Raw genomic sequence first — 24,714 nt, 5'->3', positions numbered from 1 at the left:
AGAAATACTTGGAAATTAATGAGTCCTTGATTGTTGTAGTTGTAAAGCTTCTAGCGCTTCTAGATTAGGAAATAGGAATCAAGGTCTTCTTCATCAGAAACATTTGTCTTAGCATTTCTCCCAATTCAACCTTGATTGGCCCCATATTATCAGATTGATTTGGTAATCAAGATAGTCAAGATTTTAGTACACAATTAAATTATTTTTCCAAGAAAATTTTGATTTAATTCACATTTTATAAGATAAAAGTGTTTATGGAACTAAGGATAAGACTGTAGAGTTAAGTTTGGTTTCAACTTTATCAATGTAAATGAGATGTATGTAAAACTACTAAGAAAGCGTTTCGCAAGACTTCACGAAGGAGCGTTCCATATGTTGCATGCTTCTTTTTTAGGAGAAGATCAAGTACTTTGGCGTAATTTAAAACGTGAACTGTAATAAGGGCATCACTAACTGAAGCGTCAACATTCAAAGTGAAAAACGAGACGGTGCATTTTGATTTTTCTTGTGATAATTCAAAAATGCATTGTAATTATGACATCACAATGTGGTTGTTAAAAACATGATTTGGACAATAAGCAAACACATCAAATGTCCATATATGCCACTATCGAATATATCGACTGCTACCAGTTTTCTGCAAAGCTCATCTTCATACAAATACTTGTACAATATAACATTAAAAATGCAAATTGTACTATGAAGTTTCCTCTTTTTCTTGACTATACTTGTGCTTTAGAAATCTGTAGCCTTGAAACATTTGTGCACCAGAATTTGTAAAATGACAACCAAACAGAAGCAAGTTGCGAGGCTGGACTTTCCAAGCAAATCTCATAAAAATCATTGAGTATAGTGTGAGGGCTATAACCATAAAACAAAACATCATTAGGATATTAAAAAATAGAATCTGATATAAATATTTACCAAGAGTCATTTTCCCACTAATCAGTGAAACATCCTTGCCGGAATCAGCAATAGCTGCAATAGGAATTCCCCAATTTGCCACAGGTCCCCAAAAATGTGTGCTGAAAAAAAAAGATTTATTTTAAAACTTAGAATCGTGGATATCCAGAAATCAAATGTTGCTAGCCAATAAGATAAAGGAGAATACAAATGTATGAAGTAAACACTAAACATAGCTAACCGATAACTACCACAACACGACCTTCAAACAATCATGTTCCATGATTGCCTTGTTAAAAAGTCAAAAAAATCTAGGTTGGTTACACTTAGGTTTAGTTTGCTTTAATTACCTTGTCAAATACTCCCGCATTTCTTTATTCGTCAAATAATTAATTGCGCGTTTGGCAGCCATTCTAGAAAATAATTAACACAAGTTCAGAGATAAACAAATATGTGTTGTGTTGTATCTGGGCAGGCAACTAGCAACGACAATGCGTCTGCTTCGTGAAATCACGATTCTGGTCATCTAGCGATCTAGCGGTGGAATAATTCCTTCAGTGGGCACCTTGCCAATTTCAAGTTAACAACCGAATTTTTATTGCGCTCACACATCACAGGGATTTCCTTTCTTTCATTATGAAAGATTATTCGGTATGAAAGTTTCATACCGCATGACTGGTAACTATGCGATCAAGTATTCGCATAAAAAAATATAAAATGTAATTTAAACGTTATTTGGATGCCTAATTAAAAAACGGTTCGCTATTATCAATATCTTATTGTATGGAAATCTATTTGAAGTAAGCATATACTGAAAGTGCAGACCAGAGTCTTGTTGTCTTCTGTTTAAAATTTTTATGTACAGGCCCACAAAAATTGCATTCAACAAATGAACAACATATTCAAAACAATAATTTGAATTTAAAAATAACGGTCATCGCGTACACGATTAAGGCTCTTGAAGAATAAACGATCAAATATTTTTAAAAACCATGACAACTTCAATTTCCTACTTTCAATAGACACTAGAGAAGACAAAACGGCATTGTGTGTTTTATGTGCGAGCAACATATCCAGAACCAGTCGTTATACTACAAACCCTTGGCACATAGGAACATAACTTCTTCATAGGCTTCTTATGGAACGTTATCAAAAGAGATCAGGCTCGGAGACTCATAATGCTGTGCAAATGAAAGCATGAGCTATGGGCGTTCATATCACACAAATTGCATTAAGGTCTTTTTTCACCACAAAAAACTTGTGCTTGGGTGTCAACAAACCCCATATAACTGCAATATTTTCCACTACAACTTTAAAAGGTGTAACAAACACTCCAGCCATTAGGAGCAAAAGGAATTTGAAGATACCGAGGCGAGCAATACTGAAGGATCGACACGTACCATAAATGTACAGGAACATCCATACTCCACCGATAAAAGACACGGAAATATCGACGATCTGTAGTAAGGAAAAGTTGCATTGAATGTCCACTTTATTATGTGTCTTACTTGTAACAGAAATACTTACGTGTGGAACGGCAATGGGGCATACCGGTTTCAAAAAAAGATTGGCGGTCGTCAAAGGCATGGTAATCCAGGAATAAACACTTACCCCCAATAAAAATCGATATCTAAATCACAGAAAACGGATGTCAATGACAAAATAATATTTATTTACAAAAAATGTTTACGCATAATACCTAAAAGGAATGTAGGATGAGTGAGCGACTAGTAAAAGCCCCTGAAGCCAGCGCTTTCTCTGTTGTAAAAAATCCATCAAAGTGAACGGAGATTGTTCGTGCATGTCACCTTGAATAAAATCAAAAGAATAGCCCAGGCTAGCAGCGCGGATGCCAAAATACGTGTCTTCAGCTACAGAACTGTCAAGGCCATTGTCGAAGGACACCTTACGTTCTGACCCCAACTTTAAAATTTTAGAAAAATTTATGTTACATAAAATGATAATTAATCAAATGATATTCATTTAATCCTAGGAGCATATAATTACATGAGAAACGACAAACGATCCTTTCCAGCCTAGAATCGGCATTCGTAAAACCCGGAGTTGGAATTGAATCTTTCCCATGTCCTCAGCAACTCGAAGTGTATCGCACAATGTAGTGAACTGATTAACTATCTAGAAGAAAAAATGTTACAAAAAAAGGACAAGAAAAAAAGAATTCTAGCTTACCTTTCCATGCGCATAGGTAATCAACCCTTGGCCAAACTTGTGCTTGCCATTACAAACAAAATTGATAATACCCTTTACACTACTGGCAGTCAAAACAGTCTCTTCATCAAGATGAACTACCCAGTCATCATCGTTCAGTCGATTTACCTGTGATTCAAAAGAGAAATTCACTGTATAAAAAATTTTACACATTTAAAAGCAGTTTACAAACAGTTGAATTTATGTTTACCCCTTTCTCCAGACAGTATTGTAGTGCTCTAGCTTTAAACATCGCTCCAGATTTAGTCTGGTAATCAACAGGTACAACCACTTCACAAGCATGCTGTGAAGAATTTAGTGATATTGATCTATCAGCTACTACTTCAACAATAAAATTCTGAAGTCCCACATTCAAACAGGTGTCAATGTTTTTTTGTACATTGTTTTGTACTAGATCAGAGTAATCTCCTCTAGTCACAACACGGAAACATATAAAAGGAACTGAGTCAGGCAATTTAATAGATTTCTGAAATAGGGCAAAAAAAAGTTGATCAGTGTTAAAAATGTCAGATAAAATAAGATTGCCTTTTCTGTAATCATTTATTACCTTAATTTGGGGATCAGCTGGAAATGGATTGAATAAAATGAATCCCAGAAAATTGAAAACAGCTTGAGGTAAGGCCAGAAGTGCCAAATACTGGCATAAGTAGAGAACTAATGAGAACCAGCCATATACTTCCCATGAGCTCTTAAATGATTGTGGAGAACCATTATCAGAATGAGATCCAAAATTTGATCCATAATGGATGAAAATGGCAGTAATACCAAATAGCAGTAATATATTTCCTAAATGAAGTAAAGCCATGTTACAGCTGAGCTAACCTGTAAGAAAAATGTGATGTAGTTAGCGGACAATTCATTTAGAACGTAAACTATTTCTTACATGTGTTAGCACCACTGAAATAACAGTTTCAGAAATAAAAGGTCTTTTCATGGATTTATAAAGCAATGCCCGTCATATTAGACCATCTTCAGCAATCTTCAGACACTGGAGGATTCAATACCTTCCAAAATCTTATCTCATCCAACACTGAAAAGTGAAAACCATGGAACTGTTGAATGATAGTTAAATAATTACCACGAAATTAAGTTAATACCGCGAAACAAGAAAATAATCTTGTTTAATTAAATTTCTTACTCCTTCTAAGACTAATTCAAAGTAAAAATAAAAACAATAGCAAAGTTTATCAACAAAAACGGTTGAAAATGAACATGAGCGCAGACAGCAGACGACGTTTAACACAGTTGCACGCTTGCACTAAATTCCTATTATGCTCTACGTAAACGTTTTTTTTTTTTCAAGAGCTACAGTGCTACACGCTTTTACACACGAACGGTAAATAGTTACACAACAAAAAAGGAAGGACGTCCTTGGTAATCATCGTTTCTTTAGCTAATCATATGAGGGAAATATGTATTATCGTCAACAGGGGGTGCGTAGTTAGACAATCGTAGCAATGTCTCCAACCTGCCGCTCGGATTTTTGAAGCAGTTTAAATAGTTTCGCTTCTCTTTTGAAGTTTTTATTCAGCTGGCTGTGGCACACGGAAGGGAAAACTGTTCTAGTTGTCATACGGAGTTACGGACAGATAAGAGTCCTTGCCTTGGGTTATGCAACCGTTACCTGGGTGAATAATTTTTCAAACGTCTAGTGTCTGATGACTTGCGCATATTTAGCAACCATTGTCATCTTGAGTCACTGATTGTCGAGTAGAAGATAACACAAATTATACTTATACATACGTATATTTGGCGCATTTCATGGGAATTGCATAATTCTATGACAAAGTTTAATAATTTTTTACTTCTTATCAATAGAAAGGAGCATCGCATTTGAAGGTTACGTTAATTGTAAACGTTACTAAAGAGAAACATGTCCTAGGTACGCACATTTGGAAAAATTATTCGCTGTTCGTACTGACTAAATGTTGCGTAAATTCCTATAAGATCACTAATAAAATGCTAGCAATATATTTTACCTCGTACGAACGGGTGCGGCTCACTTGTTGTCTTCTCTGTAACAAAAAGCAGACTGTCTAGTGTCCATAACCATAAGGACTCGGTTAGTGTTTTCCGGTTTTCCTAAAAACGGAAGTTGGGTGAATTGTTTATATTCCCCCTAATGACGCCACCACTACCGTTTTCCTCAACTATGAGTCCCAGATACAAACGAGCCACTTTCTCCTCTTATTCAGTTTTGAATATTCGCGGCGGCATACAAAAGCTAATACATGAATGAATGATAGGTAAAAACAGCGCAATGGTTATCATCCTATTGGTCCAACATATTTATCTAGTGAATGTAAAATTAAAAATGTATTACACTATTATGAAAAAAGAATCTGCTCATTGGAGGTGGTAATATTTTATTTGTAATTCCTTTTGTTTTTTAATTTGACGATTTAAAGAATTCAATTAACGGTTTCACTCGACCCAATAGGTTAATCACGAAAGTAAAGAAGCAACTTCATTTCATCTCGACGAAAGATTTATGCTGACGAAGCCAACATAAAGGTGACTAGAGCCAAAAAGATTGTTCCAATCCACGGAGCCAGCTGAGGGGCTCCCGCCTGTATTATTATCTATTCCAGATAAGAAAAAAAGAAACGTTGACGCTGTATGTTCTTCACATTTAGCCTCACTTCGGATATTTGTTTACTCACCGCGAATGAAATTCAGATGGTTGGTGATGCAGCACATCAAACAAAACAATAAATTAATAAAAAATGAAAGAAACTTAACTATCGCTGTTCACCACTGTGTATGAAAAATTTACTTACCGGTGTTGTGGTAGTCAAAGGAGTTGTAGTAATCGAAGGAGTAGTCGAAGGAGTTGTAGTAATCGAAGGAGTAGTCGAAGGAGTTGTAGTAGTTGAAGGAGTAGTCGAAGGAGTTGTAGTAGTTGAAGGAGTTGTAGTAGTTGAAGGAGTTGTAGTAGTTGAAGGAGTTATAGTAGTTGTAGTAGAAGAAACGGATATAACGTCCGACAAGGTCTTCACCCAAAACGTTGTGACATTTCGAACGAAAGTCGTCCTGTGAGACGGGCAGCGTGAAACGATGATACAGAAATAATAGAATGCCCGCTCAAGTTTTTGAAGCATTTTCTTGAAAGCGGGTTACTAGTTACTTACTTGAAGACAACATTCCCGACAAATCCTGAAGGAGGAACCCATAAAAGATTGACGATCACTTTCTCTATATTGTTAGTGTGTGTGGCTGCATTCTGCACATGCCGTGGAATTTAAAATAAGATGACAAGAACAAGTTTGATGAGTTGATATGTAGGAATAAAATTGCTTTTTTACTTTTGAGCCACTTAGGCAATTCAGGTAATTTGCTGGCGTGATCGCAGGTGTCTCCTCCACAATTTCGCTGAATGTACCAATCGGTGCAGCGGTGTCACCCAATGAATTATCGAATGCCATTACCAGGAAACCTAATAAATTTTAATTTTAATGTTTCTGGTGACTGTATGAAAACATTTCGGGGACGGAAGGACAAATATTACAGAGCCAATCAAATACAATCACCAACCTTTGAATGTCGAAATTCCGGTTGAGTTGACCAGCAGAGTCAATCGGACAGATTCATCTAGCACTAGCTGAAATGCGGAAAAGTTAGGCGAATAGTTTAAATTCGGAAGGCAAAATCAATTTCAAGCGTTTGATGAATCGTTTATACCGTTGGAATCGTGACGTAAGGCGATGCGCTAGTTTGCGGAGGTACACCATGATCTGGAGTCATAGTACTACAGGCTGCGGCAGGTGCACCAGTTGGGGTGCCGCTTACCTGATTCCCGATGGAAAACGTGAACAAAATGTACAGACATATGACTGGCAAAGCCACGATTTTGCTAAATGACATTGTCACTGGAATTTGATTGGCAATCTAGGCCTAGGTCCTAGGATAATTAGACTACAATTCTCAACTAAAGCTACACGGCGTTACACGACCAATTTGCTTCACGACCAAAGGATGTTAGCAGCTCATTGCGCGTACACAGAATGTTTCAGTACCAACATACGTTAGCCTGATGTTACAGGTGATAAGAGATCATAACGCGTTATTTAGACCAGCGTTTAGCACTAAATAAACTTGTAAGATTAAGCCGTATGTCGAATGTCTTTGCTTGTATACCTATCATCGCCTGAGTACAGCCGATAAATGCAACAACATAATGCTGCGCCAGATCATAGTTAAGCTGCCAAGCAGTATACCCAACCTGATAATCAGACTTTCTAATCGACCTTTCAAAAGTAACAAGGACTACATGAACTACTCAAGTGTGAACATTTTGACATTTCGGTTGTAGGTGATTTCGTTTTATTTAAAAAAAACATACAGTATCTTCTAGTACGGTGCCATTTTATGGTGTTGCGATCTGTTCTTGAAGTAGTTCTAGAGGCTGCTGTACCGAACCAGCACTGATAAGGATTTTTGACCGTGAAAATTTAAAACCGTAGTCTTCCTAGTAGATTTTTAAAAGTGCCCACAAAAGTCTCAATGAACTACTCTTGGTATAGATAGCAAAGCCTCACTTGAAGATAACTTCCCCGACAAAATCCTTCCGGCGGAACTTCATTACAACAGCGGAGTAACATTTTGTCGTAATTTGAATTGTTTTCAAGACAAAAGAAGAAACAAAAATCAAGATTGCACCTCGGTTATGATAAGCACATTAAAAAATGACAACATAACCATTACAAGATAACTGAACGACAAATAAGCGTCTCAGACATCCAAACTCCAAATACATTTAGAACTTTTCGATACAATTATACAAATTCCTATAGCCAGAAACAGCTGGTATGCCGCCAAAGACCTTCTAGTACGTGTGAGAAAAGCTTGCAGAATAACTACACACAGGCCTATATCCGAGACAATGTTATACTACATTTAGACGGTTCCATTTAAAAAAAAAGTTGTCAGTCTGAGCAATCCATTTTCCTAACGCGCTGGTTTTTTCTTTCGTCTTTTAAGCGATTACGGCGGCGCCGCATAATAAATTCCCCTCTGCTGTTGCGCTTTTCTTTGCTGGCTGCTGGCTGCTGGCGGTGGTGAGAAAGATACACTGGGCGGCGCCAGAAACATCCCAGCAGCAAATCATTTCTTTTTTAGAAAATAAAAAAACATATACTGCTGTATATTTCTTTGGTGGGATTTTTGGTTTTTCTTGGCCCAGCAGCACTCGCCTTTTTTCTTATTTTCCCAACCACAGAGAGAAAAAGAAAAAACACCCATCGGGAGAGAGACTATATGGTGTTATATGCTAGTGCTCTGCCCTTTCTGGTTGCTGATGGTGATGCTAGCCCGCAACAACACGCACCACATACTATCTATACAGGCAGCCAGCAGCATGCAAGGTTTCTTTTTCTATTTGTAACCCAAACTGACACTAACCAGAGATGGCTTTTCTTCATCTTTATTTTTATTTTTTTTTCTCTCTTGATATTCCACAACACTGACATCACGGCTGTCTATATCACGTCTTTTTCCGCGTTATTTTCCTTTTGAAATTTTGGAATTACATTTTAATAAAAAAAATTTTAAATTAAAATTTTAAATTAATCGGAAGACAAACACATAAACGGTCTAGTACTGGCTGTTAAAACTCCAATCCAGTTCAGATGGCAATCATCATCATCTTTTAACTCGAATGGATCACGTCCTATTACGTAATCCAGCTCAATTGAAATCGTGATATCAGGAAGAATCTGAATCAGAACAGCCGGAAGAGAGTGTTGGTCTGGCGGGTCACGGCGTTGATATAGGTGGTGACCTCAAATATGCTGTGCTTAACAAGTCTTGTAATAAAGCGTACAAGAATACAAGCCAGGAAACTTGCATCCAACAAAACAGAAACGTCCGTTTTTATCGGAAAAAAGGGAGAGCGCGCAGGTTCGCCGCTCAGACATAATGCTGACGCATCCGCCGCGCCATATAGCCAACGATGAAACAGAAAAGATCCAGCGCTACACATAATATTAGACAGCAGCCGCAGCGACCAATCCATTTCAACCTCTCTCTCTTTTTCTTTCTTAAAATGTTTTTCTTTTCTTTTGAAAATAAAAATCCCTGGAACAGATTCCTTTTCTGCTTTTTTTGGGGTTGCGGTTCTGGCTGTTTCATCTGCAAGGTCGGATGGAGAGGAGAAAATAAGATGAAAAATATTTAAAAAAAAGAAAGGAAGAAGAAGAGAAACATGCAACATCTACGCAATAGACTTACACACATATACGACCGCGTCCGAAAAAGAAAAAACGTCTGCCATCGTCGTTTTTTAACACAGTCCAGGCGCTAGCTTTTTTCCAAAGCTGATATCGAGCCGCGCCGGTCGGATATGGACAGGCTGAAAGTTATTTCTTCAAAAAGCCGCTCACTCACTTGCCCCCTCCTTTTTTTTCCCTTTCCGATGCTACTACATATACATCAAGTTAACATTTTTACTCTGTTTTGATTGGCCTTTTAGCTGTGTGATTTAAGCCCGTCAAAATCTAGAGGAATTATCAATTTTCCGCACCATCAATATGATGTTGCTGTGTGTGCGGATCAAAAAGGTTACACTACCAGGATGTTAATCCAGGACGATAGATAACTGCTGCTGGTTTTTGCTGCTTACGAAATTGTCTAATGAAAATGGGCGTCCCAAATTAAACATCAAGTGGTTCTATTTCCAACGTGAGGGAAGTTCGACATGCCCCAGTCCGTCTTTGCCAAAAAATATTGGCTTTTTGGCTATAAGCTAAAGGAGAGTATATTTGTACAACTAAATTGGCCTATGAGCTTTATAAATGGTTATTTTCTTTCTTATTTTTGAATAGAGAGGGACTTTGTTCACTCCCACGGAATGCCAAATGCAGAGCACTTTGTTAAAAGAAAAGGCTCGGGAAATACAAGAAGGGACCCAAAGAAAATGGGGCTCAATTTGAGAGAGAGAGATGTTAGTTTACGGACTTTGACAAAGTTCCAAGTCAGGACAACATGTACTCAGTGTGTACATAGAGAGGATACAATGGCCATATTCTCAGGTCAAAAGATCGAATGACCTGCGACGCGCTTTTAAAAGGCTCATGAAGAGACGGCGACAAAAAGAGATGGACGTCTATATGCTGTTGGTCGAGGGGAGTGAATATATAAAGAGCAACAACCATATTGGTTTTGTCAGGATAGTATACAAATGGGCTTATACACATTGGCGGCGGAAGTCTGTCGCCGGACAGTCAACACTAATCATTTTGACTCCCAATTCATATAAACATGTTGTGTGTGGTTTGATCTATACAGCCAAATGTTTTAAATTGAATTCGTCCAATTGTCAATTGAATTGTTATTCAATTGATTATACACAGAAATGAGGAGAAGATATGTTGGCTGTGTGTAGCTCATTTAAAAAAATTAAACCGCCATGATCCAGCGCCATGAGAAAATGAGTCAAAGAAACTCTGCGAGCTGCTATACAAGAAGATTGGCAATTAGTTTGATGGCGCCGTTGGACGCGACTGCTGCGTTGTGTCATCGTTCCTTTACACACGAAGAAGGAAAAATGTTGTTGGTCTAACCTCCGACCTTTGACGCGCCGCATCAGTAGCAACACCACCACTTTCTCCTCTTCCATTTACTCCACAAGATATGGGCGGGGCTTTCGGACAGTGGTTGGTTGTGCGTGTGTGTGTGTTTTTGTATCTTCTTTCTTTCTTATTTTTGGGGGGTTATTCTTTTAAAAGGGAAGAAATAAGTCACGCCTCCTATAGTTTCCTCTATATACTCTTCATGTTTATAACTTGCAAGTTCAGACCGCTGATCCACTCAGTTTGGACTCTGAGATCATCGCAGCTTCTCTTCATCCGCGCCAGTGTTTTTCATTTGTTACAAACATTTTTGGCTGTTTCGTAATTCCCGCCAATAATTATTTAAAACATCTCCGACGGAAAAAAACAAAATGTTGTGCGATCAGCAAATGGCGACGTCGTTTAGTGTCCGGGATATTTTGGAATTCGACGACGGTGATGGAATGATCGGCAACGAAGTCAGTCCGGGACCCATAGCGACCGCCACCGCAACAACCGATCCGCTGTTGCTCGAGCCGATCATGGTGGCCAATCCGTCGGATGCGACGGCCAATGCCGCCGGTTACTACGCCAATTACTGGCTGGAGAACAACGGTAACAACAACAACATGATGGCCGATAACCGGATGATGATGCCGATGGAAGAACAGCAAAACGCTCCGACTTACATTGCCTTACAACAACACGGACACCATCACATCCAGCCGCTTCCGCACCAACAACAACAACACCCAGCTATTGATCCAGCCCATTACGATTATTCGTACAACTACATGAGTTACGACTGTCCAGCAGTGGCGGAAGAATTCAGTCGGTTCAGAGAAGAAGACGAAACTAAATTGGCCGCCACTCAGCAGAGAATCAATCCAGCAGTTAGCAGACCTCTGACGACTTCTCACCACGTCCAGCAGCTCTCCCACCTCTGCCCGCCGTTTTCGGAGCAGGACGTCGGATGCGGAAATTCAATGGAAATCGCCACCAACAAAATCAAATCCAACCGTAAGTCAACACAGTATATAATTAAAACTTTTAAGCGATTATTTTAAAAATTTTGGTTGAAACAGGAATCCTAGCGGCTAAACCGGAAAACAATTTCAGTAAAAAGGGAAGCGCAGGTAGCGAATCAATTAGCGCAAATCAAAGAACAAAGCGCCTGAAGCGCAAACCTCGAGTTCTGTTTTCTCAGGTATGGAAAATAATTCAAAATTAATTTCCCGCAATTATTATGTAATCATTTAATTTTTATCAGGCCCAGGTGTATGAACTGGAGCGGAGATTCAAGCAACAACGTTACCTATCGGCGCCAGAGCGCGAACACCTTTCTTTGGTGCTCAAATTAACACCCACTCAGGTAATAATTTGAAAAATTATATAATAAAAAATTGTTAATTAAAAAATTGTTAATTAAAATTAGGTCAAGATTTGGTTCCAGAACCGCCGCTATAAATGTAAACGTCAGTTAAGCGACAAGCCGTTAGACTCGTCCAATAGCATCGCAACATCACCGGAACCCGGAACGGCTACTACGCCAATCCGGAAGATGGCTGAAGACTCGATGATATCTTCGTCTGGCGTAGTTGGCACTCCATCCGAAGCGGAAGAATCCATTTTGTACCAGCACTCAGCAAACGATCCTCTCCAGCAACAACAACAACACCCGGTGCTTCCACCTTACTCCACCTTGTACAACCACCAACAGCATCCATCGTCTTCTGCGTACAGTAATAACGTGCCGTCGTCTTACCATCACCATCAAGACATGGGTTATTCCGGAGCACCTGCCGAATCCGCTGGCTATTACCTGATGGGCGGCGGCAATGCCGGAAATAGCGGAGTTGTAGCTGGCCAGAATTTCCACCAGCACAGTTTCTCTTCGAGTGTTCGAGCGTGGTAAACCGGATAAAAAAAAAGCTGCAGTATATACATACGTACTTAATAATCACATGAATATATAATTAATCAATAATTCTGTCAATACAAACATCTTTAAATTGTTGGGTATTTGTGTGCGGTTTTTAAAATAGCAAGTATCGTTCCAGTTTCAAGTGGTAATTGAATATAGGGATCGGAGCATCTGTATACTACTTGTGTAGGTTGTAGTTATATTTGGAGGACAGTAAACAGTGGAAGACGCCAAGACAGTCAGAAGACAACTGTCATCGTGCATTGAGTAGTGGCGCCACTGCTGATGGACTTGGTTTCCAGTCTTCTCGAGTCTTCTTCTAAATGGCGGATGGACCGCGACATTCCGACAATGAGGAGTCGCGAAATTCGAGAACTCGGCTGTGTGTTTGATTTCTCCTTTCAACTGTCATTCGAATTAGGACCCCGCCATTTAAGGCGAGACGACTGCTGATGTGAGGACACAATGGGAGCGCACACACAAACACGACACGCTCTATTCATCGAGAGTCAATATTGGAGGTGTACGTTGGTGGCAGTGAAAAAGGCCATGGAATTCTTTTGAATATAGACTGCTATAGTAAAAAAGTTAAACAAAAACTCTTTGAAATATATTAATAGAACAAAAAAACATATTAATAACAAAGCTCTGCTAATCATCTAACTAGCTAGTGTTTACCTGTTGGTTTAAAAATTATTGATTTGCTCTCGGATTTATAACGATAACAATAGAATTTATGACAGAGAAAATTCCTCCTCTAAAAGCCAACCACTAAAGTGGTTGTAATGGTTATTACCGTCAAACAGATACATCCCCTCTGACAAACCTACAATCTCTATCCATATTTTATCACCCGGTTTCAAACTGAGCGTAGACTGCAGGGAAACTTGATCATTTTGATTCGAAATAGAGTTGGCTTCTTCAACTTCCCCTACCCCAATTCGATTACCATTCAAAACAAGAGCTACCGTAATTCTAAAAAGAGATGAAGACGTCGGAAATTCTGGAAATCCGATGAAAGAAAAAAAATAGGTGCCCGTCCGAGGTGCCGTGAAAATTCCAGACGGTAAATCAAAAGCGCCTCCGATGTTGAGTTTAGCAGTTTCGAACGGAATGGCAATATTTGTCGCATTGAAGATACTACTATTTCTCTGGACATAGAAATAAGTAGGCGCGGATTTAACGTCTGCAAATCCAATCCATTTTTCAAAACCTATATGACATAAATTATTTGAAGAGCCTCCAAAAGTCCAAATTATGAAATTAAAAAATTTTAACAATACCTGCGTCGCTAGATAGTTTTGAAAAGTCGCAGTAAATACTTTGAACCTTCGCAATCCCCATCACAGCATATAATCCACTTAAGGTGTGCCCAATGTGCCACAGATCTTCACAAGAAGATGGCATTCCACTGACGACTACCTGTCCGGTGCATTCAAATCTGCCCAGTGTGTGAACGCCGGACGAACTTTCCAATATGGTCCTCCCGAAGTTCAGTCGCGTAATTGGAAGTATACTTTTATCGGTAATCACACCTGCATAGATAATGTCCAATGTCATAATAAACATGATTCTAGCTAATATGATACCTGTATAGAACTGATGCTATTTACCGTCATCGGTTAGGAGTGCTGGTAGGCCAGAATCGCAATTGCATGGCATAAACGCTTCGACACAATTGTGATCGATGCCACACTGACAGACGTGAACGCTGCTGTTAAAACCCGACCAAAAATAATTCGCTTTTCCGGTTTTGTCATTCCACCAGGAATAGGAGACGCCGTTGACCTCAAATGGTGCCGAGGTACAATCGTACTGGATCAAAGGATCAATTGAATTAATAAAATTAGGTCTAGATATAGATTATACCGATTATACTACAACAAATTACTTTGATAGACTGGTGGCATTCATTAGAAAGCTCTGCTAGTGCTGCCATTTGCCTCGTTGAAGCATTATAATTGATTGCTCTTGAATAGCATCCAGGATCGGTGCAGTGTCCAACATTCATTGGCGATTCACTGTCGTGCAAGATTGACGTTGAACCTTAAAACCCAGTGCAATTAAGTCTAGTGTTGTTACAATAGTCATCATTAATGAGGTAATGGACTGTCTCACCTGACGTCATATCACAGTAAACGCTGATAGGATCATCTCCAACGCCTTGGCCGTCAGGATCGATCCAGTACATGCCGGAAGCCAGCGCTGGATTGGAGAGACGGGTCTCTCGACAAGTTCTTGGCATAGCAGCGCTCTTTCCAATTGATTGATTTTCAAGTAAACCATTGTTAGAAGAAAGTTTTAATTCTTCGTTGGTTTGACGTCTGTTTTGTAGGAGATCCGTTAAAATCGAGTCTTGCTGTTCATTTTTAGTTTTTAGTTTACTATTTTCACTCTCTAGATGTTTTACTTTTGCCTCCACAATTTCCTTTAACAAAAATGTTAAATAAGAGTATTATGGTCGGAAAGAAATAATTATCTTACCAATTTCTCTGTTAATATCTGCAATTTCTCTTCTAAGGAAAGGGCGCAAGTAGAGCAGTTCCAGCAAGCTAACACTAGCAGCCCAAATAATAAGTGAATCCTCGAGAAGCGAGCCATTTCAAGCGCACCAAGTTTTCAAATTTAAAATGAAACTTTATTTTCCCAACCGGCACCTTATCGTTTTTATAGGAAGCCTGTAGTCCTGTACGTGTACTTATTTTGTTATCTTGTTATTAATATATTCCTTTCAATAAGACTGTCGCGACCAATGACCGACTTTCTTACATAAAACAAAACGAAGGAGATGTCGATTTCTCAGGTTAGTCCCCGTTATCAAACCAAGATACTTTGATGTCTTTTCTTGTCCATTGTTTGGCAATACTTATTTTCCTTCGTGCTGTCTTCATAAGTATGCTGTTACCGCTGTGAACCAAATACGCACACAAAACTTCTGTTTGTTAATGTAATCAATTATCAGAGTTCACTGATAACAGTTTACATTAAGGGAAGAAAAACACGTTGACTTGACATTTGCCTTTCGTCATCTCAACTACAAAGTTATCAACCGAAAAATTTCATATCCAATCACGTGGTGAATAAATTCGGATCGCGTGACGGGTTCTACCGTCATCTAACATTTGTTTATGTTATTACGTGGGAAAAACAAATAGGAGAGACTCTGTTTTCGCTTCGTTGCTCACTGAAACGTACGTAGTTGCTCACACTATTCACAGATGACGGACGAAGCATTTTCGAGAGGCCAAAAAGCAAAAACTCAACTTATTTCCTGGTTCGAAAAGAAGGCGACGGTTACAAGAGCCAATAACATCCTATATGCTAAGTAAGGATAAATCCGGCAAGTTTTAGCTTTTTTTTAAATTCTTAGTTATTTTCATCCATTTGGGCTGCGATTGGTATGCTGAATTATTAACCAGAAAGTCCTGCATAGGTTTCTTATGGAAGATTTTACATTTTTAATCCCCCCCCTCCTAAAACAATATCTTTTTTCAGTCCCCACCCCCTCTTTAAAAAATTAATTGAAATAAATTCTCTTCCTCATTTGAATGTTTTGTTTTTTGTTTTGTTTTGTGACATCCAACTTCCTAACCCACCCCCATCGTTTTCGACCAAAAGTAGCTACTGCTACCCCCTCCCTCTTTAACCGTATTAACATGGTTATAGACACCCCTTTTAACTCTTTCCTTCCGAGAACTTTCTTTGCCAATCGTCAACCACATTTCTGGCATATCACTTAAGCAGAGCGGATGTATAGAACTGGAAGTCGAGTTTGAGTTTCTATACTTGTGTGTATTTCTTCCGGGCCGTCTAATACCCGGACCTGTTGACCACCACAGTCAACGGGTCACGTTAGGTCAGAGGGAACACGTCCGTCTCCACCCAAGTCAATGACGAAAGCAGTTCTCTTTCCTCTGCTTCTTCTCGGATGTTTTGCAAGTTTGCCACTTTTGCCAGCCACTATAGCAGCTAGAGAACCCTTCATCCTAGAACTGCGGAAAATAAACAAGAAAAAGGCAGAGCTGTTATTAGCATATTCTAATTATGACTAGCAACTCTGCCGAGAAAAAGGAAAAAGATGATCACGTGTCCAAACAGGATGGAGAAAACTATAATTCAATATCGCACAATTTGATTTGATTTCAATGTGTTATATTATCCTCTTCCAAAAAAAATGAAACTATACGTTGTGAGGTAACGTCTTGTTTTGCTTCGTTGAACTGGTAAACTATTAGCTGCTCTCTTGGCTTCCGACACGTGTTGTGTCTCTCCTCTCGGTCTCTCCTTTTTTATTTTTTGAATTTTTCTTGCGTCAGCAGCGGTTGCCAGGAGCCCCGAGTGTTGAACGGACCAACTCCATCTGCTCTCCATTCCGCGTCTAGCTCTCTCTCTCTTAACTGACTATAGAGTGACACTAGATGTTCCTGATGATGATGGTGAAAACAAGATGACAGCTGATGCAACCGTTTTGCCACCGAACCGTATCGACCACATCTATACTCTGTTATAGGCTCGTTATACTACTAGGCCGATGGGTTTAAGTCGTTTTCACACTATTACGACTCTATGGGCCACTAAAATTCTAGGCCTAGTTGTATAATTACAGTTAACTAATGTCTATTTCAAATAATCCAGCACGTTTGTAATTCTCATTTCAAGGAAATCTGGTTAAGACACGCGTCTTTGAACGACTAGGCCTCTTGTTTGACTGATGGTCGTGTTGTTGGCCTTTTCTGTTGGTTAAACGACGTTCCATCATCATCGGGTGGCAAGTTCTTTGCCAGAAATCACGTCAATGTTTAAAGAATTTCCCCCCAAAAAAAGAAGTATTTAATTTTTACACTTTTATTTAGGCCTAATGCGAGTGGAGGTTACAACAAAACAGCTGTTGTTGTATTTGTGGAACTATTACAGAATTTATCGAGACTCGTTTGCTGAGTATATAGACGAGAGTCGACGACTTTTTCTTCTCGTCCAAGTGGCTCGTTCCTGTCGTCACTCGGGTCCGCGCCATTCGGGTCGTTGAGACGGGCGAACGGCGCGCGCGGGTCGGACGCTTAAAACACAACACCGGGTGTGTTGCGCCAACTTTTTCGGTTGTTGTTTCTTTCTTTTTTAACTTCCAGCCAGCCAGCCAGCTAGTCCAAAGCGGTTGGCTGTTGTATGTAAAAGACGAGAGCTGAATTCGGAAACTAAAGTGCGCGGTTGAAAGATGGCCAGGGCCAACAGCATTTTGAGCGTCTCCTATTTCTTCCAGTTACACACACACACAGTGTGGAGAAAGTGGGGAATCAGCTAATAGCTCGCATAATTTGATGATTGACACATTTTCACGTCTAAGAGAAAACCCAACCAAATTTACAGGACAAAACGAAGCAGCAGACGTGAGTTATAACCGTGTCGGCGTGAACGTCGACTACATAAATCCAAGAGGCTTTTTGAACTATATTTGAAAATATAAGAAATCGATGATAAGAAAGAGCGTGAGAATGACTTGAAGGCAATAGAACATCTACACTGTAAGTCTGGTTGGCTATTGGTGCGCGGTGTGTGTGAAACACACAAGTGCAAGAGTTTTCAACTCGAATCTTATTTTCTAATTCTCTTAGGGCTTCTCCAAATAGTAGAACATGATCATCACTCGGCGATCAGTTCAACATAGACGAACGAGGCTTACATCTATTATCGGTCACGCCGCTTGCGTGATGGAGAGCCCTGCTGACAGCCGCATCATCACACACTACACCACACATACTATACTACTATTACCAGCAGCTCTAAACACGGATAGATATAATTGCGTGGGTATTAGTACATAGATATTGATTCAATTTAAAACGTACATACGCATTGATGCGGCTGACCAGTGTCACGGAAATGATCGGATTGCCACCAGGTTTTATTTCACAATAGATTGTTGGTTATTTCTTTTTGTTCCGTTGATGGATGAAAATGGTGGAGCCCTATTCAACCGGCCGATTGTCGCGTGCCATCAGCTGATTATATATCCAAAGAATGTATGAAAAGGAAAAAAAAAAATCTTCAATCGGCGATATACCCCGTTAGCACTTGACTAAACCGCCGCCATCACACACACGCGATAATAATACGTATGTATAAACCCCCCCAGATTGAGTGTGTGCTGGACGGAGGGGTCTTCTTCTTTCTTCTTATATAACATTCAAAAATGTATTCCCAACCCCAATACCCGAGCCCCTAAAACCCCACCCATTAGACTAATGGTTTTGAAGGGGGGAGAAGTGATTGAATGTGGCGTCAGTCGGTCGTACATAACACGCAACCAGCAGCCACCACCACCACCAGCAGCCAGAGAAAGGCCAGTTATTTCTTGTATGGATGTCCACCAGGAGGGTGACCAGACTAGGCTGTTGGTTCAATTGAATCAATATTGATGATAGCTTATTGATTCCACACATATGGATGATGCTGATTAGCCTTCCACCCTTTTTTTCCGGCTCCGGATGAGTATAGATCATCTTACTTTTCTCTTGTCACCGCTCATCAAAGACTCGGATAACACATCGAACCGATTACCCAATTACCCTTTGTTTATAGTGTTAATCACATCTTCAATTCAAAATCACTTTCCGATTGATCTCGTTAAATTGTTCAATTTTTAGCGGGAAGTTTAAACGGTGTGAAAATGTTTGTTCAACTCGTTTACAATTACAACGTCACTGAATATCTTGTAAGTTGGGAGGCGTTGTCTATAACCTTTTCTGTCGAACATGATTGAATAAGAATTAAAGAGGATCGAATAACTAACATGCTTATTTCCGAACAGACCGCAGACCTTTTGAAGAAGAAGAAGATGGCTGCCATCAGGAGGACGAATGGGACGAGGTACACACGCGAGCTTGAGGCTGCACGGACGAGATGTAAACTTGTCATCACCGACGCGTCTCTCTGATAGAGAGGGAGGCTGGGGTGGGTGGTGTGGGTGGGTGGAAGGAGGTGGCGGGAATAGAAAGGAGTGGGCGACAATGGCCGCACTTGGCAGCCGGCAAGACCCCACTTCAACAGTCCATCAGCGTCCTTACATGTAAGACTCTTTTTTCTCTCTTCTTCACTCTCAGAGTCTCATCCAATTGGTCTCTTTGGCTCCAGCCTGGCTCCGCCTCCTCTCCGCAAGCTCCGCCCACCCCATTTCCCTGGGCGCTCGCGTTATAAAGTCGCCGGGATTTCGTCGGCCCCCGTCCAGTTGTGTCATCCAGCCGACGGAATCCTTTCAGTTTTTTCTCCGTTGAACTCCAAAACACAAAAACCAAATTCTGACTGGAAACAAAACAGACAAAATGGATTCCGATAAAGAAGTGAATCTCAGTGGGAAAAATTTGACTCCGTTCTCCATCGCCGATATTCTCAGCGGAAGCAGCAAAGCATCCGCCGACAATCCGCCGGCTCCTCCGACTCCTCCGCCGTCTCAGCATCCGCTGCCAGCGGCCGTCGCCAATGTTCACCAACCGTCTTACCCGTGGTTTCTCTTCAATCCTCATCCGCCGTGCTGGCCGTTGATGTTGCCGGAAGCATCGGCTCAAACCGGATCCGGATCGACAACAGGCAATAACGGCCAGGCCGACCTGAGCAACAGTAGCGCATTGACAACCGTTTCCTCTTCGCCGGAAGACGACGATCTGGACCGGCTGTCGGACGACGACGAGCTGTTCGATCAAGACGACGATGACGACGGAAGCCTCATCGGCAGTTTGATCTCGTCGACGGACGACGGCCAGCAGGAAGACGCCCTGGACATGAGGGCCAGTCACCGCCAACATCGACGTCGCCATCGAACCCGTAAGTCCAGCAAAAAAAACAATTTGCTTAAATTTCTCCAAAAAATGTCTTAAACGATTCGATTTTGTGAACGCCGATTTTTGAGGCCACTTGAACTGGACGACCCGCGCAACCGGAAACGGACGCTCTCCATTCACGAGTGGAGAGGGGATTAAATGTATTATTTATATAATAACTTGATGGGCATCTGTGTGGGGGTCATATCCACACAACAAGCTATATGGCGTGTATACACGTGTTATTCCAACTCTTTCTGAAGTGTCGGACCTCTTAACTTGGATGGACGCTCGCAGCACAAACTGTTCACAGATAAGATTGCGGGGGGGAAGGCTTATACTACTATTTCCCGCCCATCTTTCAAAATAGAAAAACACAAACAACTTTAGTCGCATATGTGTAGATTCTTTCTTTCTTAAAAGAGTCCCATATTGATCAAGAGGTCGGCTGATGCTGGAATATCTTTTACATGTATAGGAGAAACTCTTCAAACTGATAATGGACGACTAAGCTCTTGATTGGATCTCTCTTGTAATCCTCTTGAGAAATGGTCCCGCACGCCCATCCCGAAACGAAATCGGAGACTAATTGAATGGAATTGTCTTTTTGTCGATAGATCGGATGCTGATGGACAGCGAACATCAGGCCGTGAGTGAGGAACGATCGCTGGGCAATTTGCCGTCGCTTCACCATCACCTCCACCACCATCACCATCAGCAGCAGCAGCAAATGCATCATCACCATCACCACCACCAAATGAGGATGGCGGCGGCGGCGGCTGCCGGAGGGCTGGGAATGGTCGTATCCGGCAGCCGGAAGAAACGATCCAGAGCGGCTTTCTCTCACGGACAAGTTTTCGAGCTCGAACGCCGTTTCGGTCACCAGAAATACCTGTCGGGTCCCGAACGGGCCGATTTGGCCCAAATGTTGAAACTGACTGAAACTCAGGTGAGTCGAAATTGGAACAGAAATTGAAATTGTGGATTTGTTTTAATTTAATTATTTGGAAATCAGGTGAAAATCTGGTTCCAGAATCGTCGCTACAAAACCAAACGGCGCCAGTTGCAACAGCAGCAACAGCAGCACGACGTTGCGGCCGCAACGATGGCCCTCAACAACATGGCGGCGGCTAGGCGGGTCGCCATCCGGGTCCTGACGGAACGCCAAACATCCGGACCTGCCTCATCCGCATCGGCGGTCCATCAGCTCCACAATCCGATGGCCAACAACCAAAGATCGTCATCCACCTCGGTGATGGCTCCAGGCCATTCGACATTTGCCGGACTGGCCGGCCACCACCCACATCATCCGCAACATCATCACAATGTCCACCATCCGTTCTACTATTGCCCGCCGGGTTACCTCGCCATGACCCCGCCCACCGATCCTTTCATCAACACAACAGCAGCACCTTAAATTAATTATTACAACAGTTATATAAATTTAAAAAAAGAAAAACAAGAAAAAATGTCGAAATTTAAGTTAAACGTGTCGCCGGTGTTTTTGTACAAATAAGTGTCCTCATTTTTCAGTTGATGTTGAGTGTACAATAAATGAATCAAATATAGTAATTAGATTTTAAAAAATAATCATTTCTAAGCTGGCTGGCCATCTGTTGCTGCGGTAGACGGCCAACAAGTCAACTGTGCCCACACACACGAGAGAGAAAAGGACGGACAGAAACTGCCTCGACTTCTTTTAAGAAACACAGGAGAAATAATAATACATAAATATGTTTGTGTGTGTGTTTGGTCTGAAAAGGATGTTGACGTTGTGATATACGATGCTGGGAGAAGCAGAAGCTCACACAGGAGGAGCTGGGCTGGGCTGGGCTGGCCGGGGTTATATATTTGAGGGAGGTGCAGCGCTTGTTGGGAGGTCTCCGGGACGAAAAAAAAAAAAAGAAAAAACAACAACACACCAGGGGCGCGCCAGCGGGAGAAATTTAGCTCTCTCCATTCCGGATAATGTTCCCCCCCCCCCCCCCTACTACTAAAGAAAACGCACAGATTATGCTGGGCGCCGGAATAAGCCGGAATAAGCAGAGCAGTTCAGTTCAGTTCAGAGGTGTGTGTATTAAATAGCCGTTTGTTTATATAGCGCATCGCTGTCTAGAGATGCACGGCGGATTGGAGAGAAATAATAAGTGCTGGAATGAAGTTTCACTCGAGAAATTCGCTTAACTGCCGCCCGGTCTATTATCAGTCAGCCTTGTTTACATACGTTCGTGAACTCGCCGTCAAACGCATAATAATAAGACGAATGGCAGCTCGCGCTTCTTTTGAATCGCCAGCGCCGATTTCTTCCGACATAATCAAAGGAGAGCTATATAGCGCGCTTGGTCCCACAGTTATGTATATTTACACCAAATGCTATTAGCCTACATTTTCTCTACTATTCAAGAGGTATAATGAATCAACTTTTCTTTTTTCAGTTCAGACGGAAACGTTCACAGATCAGAGAGACTAAAATAAATATCGTTCAAAGAGAGATGCTGGAATCGAGAGGGGCTGGCCATCACTACAGGCCCTCCAATGGAGAAATTTCGTTGGTATATCATCGTTTTTAAGAGCTGCTAGCTAGCTGTTACGTATAATCCAAACTGACTTGACGTTAACGACTGTGAGCCGTTCGCCCGGCCTTCGACCCCTTTCTCTCCCAACGACGACATTTTCATACGGGCCCGAAAGGCCTATCTATGCGCTTTCAAATAGACACACACACATGCGCAGCATTTGTTATCTATTGTCGATCATCAAATTTATGTTTTTTCTTCTTTCACGGCTTCCATCAATGGGGTGATAATGCCATGTACATTTTTCTAACTTATTCGGGACTAATAACAGTCGCCCCCGCGGAGAGAAAATACAAACGGGATCAAGATAAGGAGGGATGAAAAAGAGTGGCGGCAAGTCGATGCTGCTGATGTGTCCTTTCAGCAGCTCGTTGACCTCTTTGGCACACACACACATCAGCCTATATGATATAAGCGCGCACATATGGAAGCTGCTGCTGGTGATCATGAACACACGGGGGCTAGCCGGGGTCACACAAGACCCCCATATAACTCTCAAGTAGTAGTCTACACAGGGGCCTATACAGCAACACACGCCGACCACTCGAACTCCATCATCATCCGTCTCTAAGGAAAAAAAGGCTTTTTCGGCGCACTGTTTCCACCCCTTAAGTTTTTAGCGTTTAAGGCTCCGGTGAAAAAATGAAAATGAAATGCGGCGGCGGGATGACCTCATCGCGCTGACCAGAAAACAAAAAATATTTCTGAATGGAAAGTTGAGAGAAAACATTTCTGTTAAGCGATGACAGTCCTCAACATTGGACTGCTGCTGCTGCTGTGGTGTGTGTGGCACTTGAAAGAAGGAAAAAGACATTTTCGGTTCGTTATGTGTGTCGTCCGGCAATATTGGTTTTGACGCGCCTTTCAGCACCACTTTCAGCTTATAGGTTTTAGTTTGACGATTCTTTTTTTTTTTGAGGGGGGGGGGGGTGGGTTTGAAACAAATGGCAGATATGTGACATAACACTCGCTGGCAAGCACATTCCCGAATAGCTCACAGAGACTCTTTGGAAAAGTGAAGGGGAGCTGTATAGGATTTGCATGAAGATGCTGTTGAGAATATGGCCATCAATTTGAGCTTTTCCAGCAGCAGCCGCTTTTCGTTGAATTGAACATGTGATTGATGAAATCGCATCGCAATTTGCACAATGTCTCCCCATTTTTAGAAAAATGACTTTTTGAACTCTTTGGGTAATCAGAGCAGCATTCACGACAAAATAAGTTCGTATAGATGATCGTAATCAAATCCAGCGGTATAAAAGAGTTGGAATAATTTAATTTTTTTTGGGTCGACAATGTCTTCAGCTGCATTGTGTACACACGCAGCCCACCCGTTCAAGTTCTTTTGGATCAAATGTCACGTGACTGTCAACCGGCCCACCAGCAGCAGCAGCCCAGCAAAAGAGATTGGGGTAGTCTATACAGTTGGGGGGAGTTATACACATCAGTGTATGGAAGGATCTCGTTTCACTTGCACCACTCTGAGAAGCCATCAACATCATCTCTTGTAACACAACACAACACACACACACACAGAGATTTTGTTTTTTCCCTCTTAAAAAGCTCAGCCAGAATAAACTGTTTAGACTGGGACATCCCTCGTCGTCGCCATCACCCATTCAGCAATAAAACCTGATATAGTTATAATATTCATTCCTCCGAAGTAATAATAAGAAAAAAAAAAAAGATTCCTTCCGGAAGAGATATATATCCAGGAGCTTATA

At 41.2% G+C, this 24,714-nt stretch overlaps 6 protein-coding genes across 12 annotated transcripts; 2 read left to right on the top strand and 4 right to left on the bottom strand.

The window, feature by feature from the left end:
* Window positions 1-415: 415 nt before the first annotated feature.
* LOC124342899 (mitochondrial pyruvate carrier 1-like) lies at window positions 416-1,420 on the bottom strand. The gene is made up of 3 exons (XM_046796110.1): window positions 1,254-1,420; window positions 925-1,025; window positions 416-861 (listed from the first exon to the last, which is right to left on the bottom strand). Exons 1-3 carry the CDS (start codon window positions 1,313-1,315, stop codon window positions 698-700), a joined length of 327 nt encoding a protein of 108 aa, XP_046652066.1. The 5' UTR covers window positions 1,316-1,420; the 3' UTR covers window positions 416-697.
* A 267-nt stretch (window positions 1,421-1,687) lies between these two features.
* LOC124342703 (beta-1,4-mannosyltransferase egh-like) lies at window positions 1,688-5,405 on the bottom strand. Of its 4 annotated transcripts, none has more exons than XM_046795821.1 (9): window positions 5,112-5,405; window positions 4,016-4,184; window positions 3,680-3,954; window positions 3,323-3,598; window positions 3,094-3,240; window positions 2,911-3,039; window positions 2,603-2,826; window positions 2,431-2,533; window positions 1,690-2,361 (listed from the first exon to the last, which is right to left on the bottom strand). In XM_046795821.1, exons 3-9 carry the CDS (start codon window positions 3,935-3,937, stop codon window positions 2,116-2,118), a joined length of 1,383 nt encoding a protein of 460 aa, XP_046651777.1. In that variant the 5' UTR covers window positions 3,938-3,954; window positions 4,016-4,184; window positions 5,112-5,405; the 3' UTR covers window positions 1,690-2,115. The 4 variants fall into 4 exon arrangements, with proteins under 4 accessions (XP_046651780.1, XP_046651777.1, XP_046651776.1 ...); XM_046795820.1 differs by lacking the exon at window positions 5,112-5,405 and adding an exon at window positions 4,230-4,639 and having other exon boundaries at window positions 4,016-4,162; XM_046795822.1 differs by lacking the exon at window positions 5,112-5,405 and adding an exon at window positions 4,271-4,639.
* An 80-nt stretch (window positions 5,406-5,485) lies between these two features.
* On the bottom strand, window positions 5,486-7,207 carry LOC124342812 (putative defense protein 3). 2 transcript variants are annotated; one of them, XM_046795987.1, is made up of 7 exons: window positions 6,814-7,207; window positions 6,667-6,733; window positions 6,438-6,568; window positions 6,264-6,355; window positions 6,091-6,165; window positions 5,913-5,943; window positions 5,486-5,702 (listed from the first exon to the last, which is right to left on the bottom strand). In XM_046795987.1, the coding sequence occupies exons 1-7, from the start codon at window positions 6,994-6,996 to the stop codon at window positions 5,622-5,624; spliced, it is 660 nt and encodes a 219-aa protein (XP_046651943.1). In that variant the 5' UTR covers window positions 6,997-7,207; the 3' UTR covers window positions 5,486-5,621. The 2 variants fall into 2 exon arrangements, with proteins under 2 accessions (XP_046651943.1, XP_046651942.1); XM_046795986.1 differs by having other exon boundaries at window positions 5,913-6,165; window positions 6,814-7,206.
* A 3,747-nt stretch (window positions 7,208-10,954) lies between these two features.
* On the top strand, window positions 10,955-12,676 carry LOC124342714 (homeobox protein Nkx-2.3-like). The gene is made up of 4 exons (XM_046795841.1): window positions 10,955-11,699; window positions 11,765-11,886; window positions 11,950-12,051; window positions 12,115-12,676. The coding sequence occupies exons 1-4, from the start codon at window positions 11,072-11,074 to the stop codon at window positions 12,592-12,594; spliced, it is 1,332 nt and encodes a 443-aa protein (XP_046651797.1). The 5' UTR covers window positions 10,955-11,071; the 3' UTR covers window positions 12,595-12,676.
* Window positions 12,677-13,224: 548 nt separating this feature from the next.
* LOC124342688 lies at window positions 13,225-15,259 on the bottom strand. Its single transcript, XM_046795792.1, has 6 exons — window positions 15,088-15,259; window positions 14,722-15,031; window positions 14,495-14,649; window positions 14,217-14,418; window positions 13,887-14,138; window positions 13,225-13,816 (listed from the first exon to the last, which is right to left on the bottom strand). Exons 1-6 carry the CDS (start codon window positions 15,202-15,204, stop codon window positions 13,338-13,340), a joined length of 1,515 nt encoding a protein of 504 aa, XP_046651748.1. The 5' UTR covers window positions 15,205-15,259; the 3' UTR covers window positions 13,225-13,337.
* Window positions 15,260-16,240: 981 nt separating this feature from the next.
* On the top strand, window positions 16,241-22,220 carry LOC124342731 (homeobox protein Hmx-like). Of its 3 annotated transcripts, none has more exons than XM_046795866.1 (7): window positions 16,241-17,394; window positions 17,457-18,122; window positions 18,231-18,713; window positions 19,409-19,666; window positions 19,732-20,418; window positions 21,032-21,363; window positions 21,430-22,220. In XM_046795866.1, exons 5-7 carry the CDS (start codon window positions 19,920-19,922, stop codon window positions 21,829-21,831), a joined length of 1,233 nt encoding a protein of 410 aa, XP_046651822.1. In that variant the 5' UTR covers window positions 16,241-17,394; window positions 17,457-18,122; window positions 18,231-18,713; window positions 19,409-19,666; window positions 19,732-19,919; the 3' UTR covers window positions 21,832-22,220. The 3 variants fall into 3 exon arrangements, with proteins under 3 accessions (XP_046651822.1, XP_046651821.1, XP_046651820.1); XM_046795865.1 differs by having other exon boundaries at window positions 17,457-18,404; window positions 18,517-18,713; XM_046795864.1 differs by having other exon boundaries at window positions 17,457-18,713.
* The last annotated feature ends 2,494 nt before the right edge of the window (window positions 22,221-24,714 follow it).

Source organism: Daphnia pulicaria, chromosome 6 (genome assembly GCF_021234035.1).
Source record: "Daphnia pulicaria isolate SC F1-1A chromosome 6, SC_F0-13Bv2, whole genome shotgun sequence".
Classification (NCBI taxonomy): domain Eukaryota; kingdom Metazoa; phylum Arthropoda; class Branchiopoda; order Diplostraca; family Daphniidae; genus Daphnia; species Daphnia pulicaria.
Note: the sequence above shows the minus strand (reverse complement) of the source record. Positions and strands in the feature narration are given on the sequence as shown.